At 48.6% G+C, this 4,359-nt stretch overlaps 1 protein-coding gene across 1 annotated transcript; it reads left to right on the forward strand.

The window, feature by feature from the left end:
* Positions 1-1,070: 1,070 nt before the first annotated feature.
* Positions 1,071-3,393, forward strand: gpr185b (G protein-coupled receptor 185 b). Its single transcript, XM_041779025.1, has 2 exons — positions 1,071-1,194; positions 2,321-3,393. The coding sequence occupies exons 1-2, from the start codon at positions 1,071-1,073 to the stop codon at positions 3,391-3,393; spliced, it is 1,197 nt and encodes a 398-aa protein (XP_041634959.1).
* The last annotated feature ends 966 nt before the right edge of the window (positions 3,394-4,359 follow it).

Below are 4,359 nucleotides of genomic sequence, written 5' to 3' on the forward strand. Positions count from 1 at the left end.
CATCATGAACTTGAAATATGTCTTTAGGATCCACCAACTAATCTTCTTGATGTGAGGACATTATGGGGTCTATTAAGGGGCTTGTACTTTGCTATTTGGGCCAGGGGTCCTCCTTAGGGACTCTCTGAACAATCAGAATTTATCTATTCACTCACAGTTTCTCAGTTAACCTCGTTATTAGCTGCTCACTTATCTTACAGCCCCTCTTTGCCTAATAGTAAACAGTCTGTGTAGTCATGCAGTGTTTGGAGTGGGAGGAAAGAGGGGATTCAGACTCACCTAAGAGTCACGAGCTGTACTTTTGAGTCAGTGAGCGTGCGAGGTGGGCTGAAAATATCACCACGTATCATTTTTCACATTAAACCAGGCTGATAAAACAATTAAAATGATAAATATATGAAAAAAGGTGAAAAATAAAACCGAATTAGATAAATAAAAGTTGTAAAATAATTTTGGTTTCTTTACAGGAGGAGTATTTTTAATTCATTCTCTCCGTGATTCACACACAGAGCATGATGACGGGGACTGGAGGAGAGCGGATTCTTCTGACGTCAGGCGAGCAGAATGACACGAGCCTCCAATGAGGGGCCGAGGATGTGCAGCGCGAGGACGGAGCTTCCGACAGAAGGCTAATAACCATGACAACCGAGGAATATAGCGCGCGCCTCTGACTGGGGAGGAAAAAAAAAAGGGGAGAAGAAGAGGGGGGGAAACCCTGAAAGAAGAAGAAAATACTCAAAAATATAAACACATCGTGGAGGATAAAAGAGAAGAGAGATATCCCGCTTTCCTGCACGGGAGAAGAAGAAGAAGAAGAAGTCCAGCTGGTAATTTTCTCCTTTTTGTCTCCGTGGCGTGGTCTCCCTCCCTCTCTCTCTCGCTCGCGCTGGCTCAGGGACTGCACTGCTGCAGCTGAATGAAACTGATCCAGGTATTTATCCCTCTCTTTATTACTAAAAAAAAACACAAACAAACACGCTTAGCGGCGGTTACTTTTCTGGTATTTTACCGCACTTTTCGCCGCTTGGTGGCTTTTTCAGTCTGCTGCACGAGCTGCTCTTACCGCAGGGATGAGAGCCAATCAGCTGCGGGGCTTTTTGGAGCTCGCGGTGGTGTCGGTGCTGGTGGTGTTGTTGTTGGTGGTGGTGGTGGTGACCTTCCCCGACCGTTTGCAGTCATTGACGGTGCTTGCGCGTGCGTAGACGAGCGCGTGCGCACGAGAATAAGAGAGGAGGAGAGAGATGAAAAATAAGGGGGCGGGGGGTTGAAGGATGGGTGTGTGGAGGTTGAGGTGGGAGGAATTTTTTTTGTGAATGGAGCTCCACATCCACATTTTTGGCGCGCGCGGTAGGCAGGCTGTGCTAAAATTAGCCTCGTGCTTGGATTTCTTTTTCTTTCTCCTGTCTGCACCGGGCTGGCATATGTGGACCAGAATCCGAATTAAACCGTTTTTTGGATGCTGCGCACACTCACGCACACATGGGCACGCGCACCGGTGAATAGGACAGCAGCGACCACGGAGCCGTGCCCCAGGACGTCATGCACCATTTTTAGAGATGCTCTAAAAATAGAAATTGTTGATGATGGTTTTGACTGTGAGGAAATTGAACATCTGCTTCAATTTCTGGCACCTTTTAGGTAGGAATGCTCCTGAATTCCTCTCTTTTCTGCTCTTTATTGTTGAAGCTTTGACCTCTCACCTTCGTTTTATACCAAAACTGAAGGAATATATCTGTCCATCACGTGTACTTTTAAATCCACACCTGTCACTGTGCTCCTGCTAATTACCTGTCAGCATGGTGCGTGGGAGCTGCTGGTGACGTGTGCCTGGGTTCAAGAGCACAGTTGTTTTCATGAATGAATGAATGAAAAAGTGATTGAATGGGCGGATGGAGGAAATATGACTGCTTTCCTCTTCATCGTAGGGGATTTATGCTGACATCCTTCTTTCACTTGCCCTCATCTTCGTCCTTTGTTTTGTCCTGGACTCCAGTCTTTTCCTCTACATCTTTTACTCGCAACTATTTCCCCCCATAACAACCCTCTCTTCTCACCGTTTTCCTCTTCATCCTCTCCATTTTCCTCCCTCGTGTCTTCAGCTTGCGCTCCTCTTCTCGTAGGTACATAATGTCTTCTTTCTTTTCTGTTGCTGTTGTCTTGTTTGAACTTGTTTGGTTTTCTTCTTCGTTAGTACGTTCTGCTTTTACAACCTCTCAAACAAACTTTGCATCAACAAATGTTCCTCTGATCCGTCTGTCCGTCTTTTCTTTCCTGACGTATCTCCGTCCTCCTCTCCTCTCTCTTTCTCTCCTTCCTCCAGCTATGATTCTCTCCCTGGCTGCAGCAGCAGCCATGAGTAGCGGCGGCAGGAGCAGCCTCAACTCCTCCTCCCCCCTCGACCCCTTCGACTCCTCCACCTCCTGGAGCCTGGGCGAGGACCCCTCCAACTCCTCCTCCGAACCGGTGGTGAGAACTCTGACCCCAGAACTGCAGCCGGCGACAACCGCCGTAGCCGTGCAGGAAGTCAGCCCCTGGGATATCGCACTTTGCGTGACAGGGACGCTAATCTCCTGTGAGAACGCTCTGGTGATCGCTGTGCTGTTCTACACGCCGACGCTACGTGCGCCGATGTTCATCCTGATCGGATCCTTGGCGGTGGCGGACCTCTTGGCCGGTTTAGGCCTTATCTTGAACTTTGTCTTCACATATCTGGTTGACAGCTCGTTGGAGTTTGTGACTCTGTTGTCAGTCGGACTGCTTATCTCCGCCTTCTCAGCGTCCGTCCTCAACATCCTGGCTATCACAGTGGACCGTTACCTGTCCTTGTACAACGCCCTCACCTACCACACAGAACGGACAGTCACCTTCACCTACGTGATGGTGATCTTCATCTGGGTGTCGTGTCTAACGCTAGGATTGCTGCCGGCTCTTGGCTGGAACTGTCTCAAGGACGATTCGACGTGCAGCATCTGCCGGCCTGTCACCAAAAACAACGCTGTGGCGCTCGCCGTCACCTTCCTTCTCGTCTTTGCCCTGATGATGCAGCTTTACCTGCAAATCTGCAAGATCGCCTTCCGCCACGCGCAGCAGATCGCCGTGCAGCACCAGTTCGTGGCCATCTCTACCACCAAAGGAGTCTCCACGCTGTCGGCCATCCTGTGTGCCTTTGGGGCGTGCTGGCTTCCGTTCGCTATGTACTCTATAGTCGCGGACTCGACCTACCCTGTAATATACACCTACGCCACGGTTCTACCAGCCACCTGCTGCTCTGTGATCAACCCCATCATCTATGCGTTCCGAAACCCAGACATCCAGAAGTCACTGTGGATGGCGTGTTGTGGGTGCGTCCCGTCGAACCTCTCCCTCAGACCCAGGACCTCCAGTGACGTGTAGCAGGGAAGGTTCGTTTCTGTTTGGTTTGAGTCTTGACGAAGAGTCTGGGTGTTACGAGGGAAGGTACGGGGAACAAAAGATCGAGCGAAGGAAGGTCGATGGCTTCCTCTGGCGCTGGTGGGCTGGTAGCGAAGGCACGTCTAGCCAGGGTAGAAGAGGTACAGGCACAGGAAGGAACTTGCATGGTCAAAAAAATAGAGCTAATACTGACAATGTGATAGAGGTGGTGTGAAACAAACTGCAAAAACCTGATTACGGTATCCTCATGGTGGTTATGGAAGTTAGTCAGGGTGACTTTCCCAACCGACCTCGTTTAGGACGCGAGTAGTGAGGCCTACTTCTCAAGGGTAGCATTTATGTGAAGGTTGGATTAGGAAGGAGCGTCCTACATCTCCGTAGAACCTTAGCTTGGGCAACACTGCATGATTATGCAATCAAAAAGAGAGAAACAGTCTTTAAATACTGTACGTGTTTGAACTTGAGTGGATAAAAATACAATGAGCTAAATATACCCAATGAACGACCTTGAGTCGTCACAATGAGCTATCTTTGCAGTCTTCTCCTGAAAGGGAGAATCAAGACGATTACCTCCCTTGAAACCCTTTGAACAACCATGTTCTCTTGATCTGGCGCAGATAAGTTAATGAGTTTGTTGAGAGATGTGAAAATATGTGCAGAGATATAAATTAGTTGCTCACAAGCCGGTCTGAGCCCGTTCTCCCAAAGCCAAACGCCTAGAAACACAAGAAGATGGCAAGGAATAGTCACAATCCAGACAAATCTCTAATTATCTCTATTCAAAAAGATTCACAATAAAATCAAATGAAACCAGAGCCCTACAGCAGATATGATTGCATCAATTGGCAAAACCTAGAGAGGCATTTCCTGTCGACTGGTGTGGTTTGTTTAGTGTCATGAAATCAATCTGCTTTCTGTCAGAGAGGGAAAAGCGGGTTTCTCAGCCAG

The sequence above is a fragment of the Cheilinus undulatus genome, linkage group 22, assembly GCF_018320785.1.
Source record: "Cheilinus undulatus linkage group 22, ASM1832078v1, whole genome shotgun sequence".
NCBI lineage: Eukaryota > Metazoa > Chordata > Actinopteri > Labriformes > Labridae > Cheilinus > Cheilinus undulatus.

Bases quoted from the DNA above. Each gene is read 5' to 3' on its own strand.
- gpr185b (XM_041779025.1), top strand. From the start codon at position 1,071: ATGAGAGCCAATCAGCTGCGGGGCTTTTTGGAGCTCGCGGTGGTGTCG. The intron at 1,195-2,320 runs GTGCGTAGACGA...TCCTTCCTCCAG, and splicing joins GTCATTGACGGTGCTTGCGC to CTATGATTCTCTCCCTGGCT.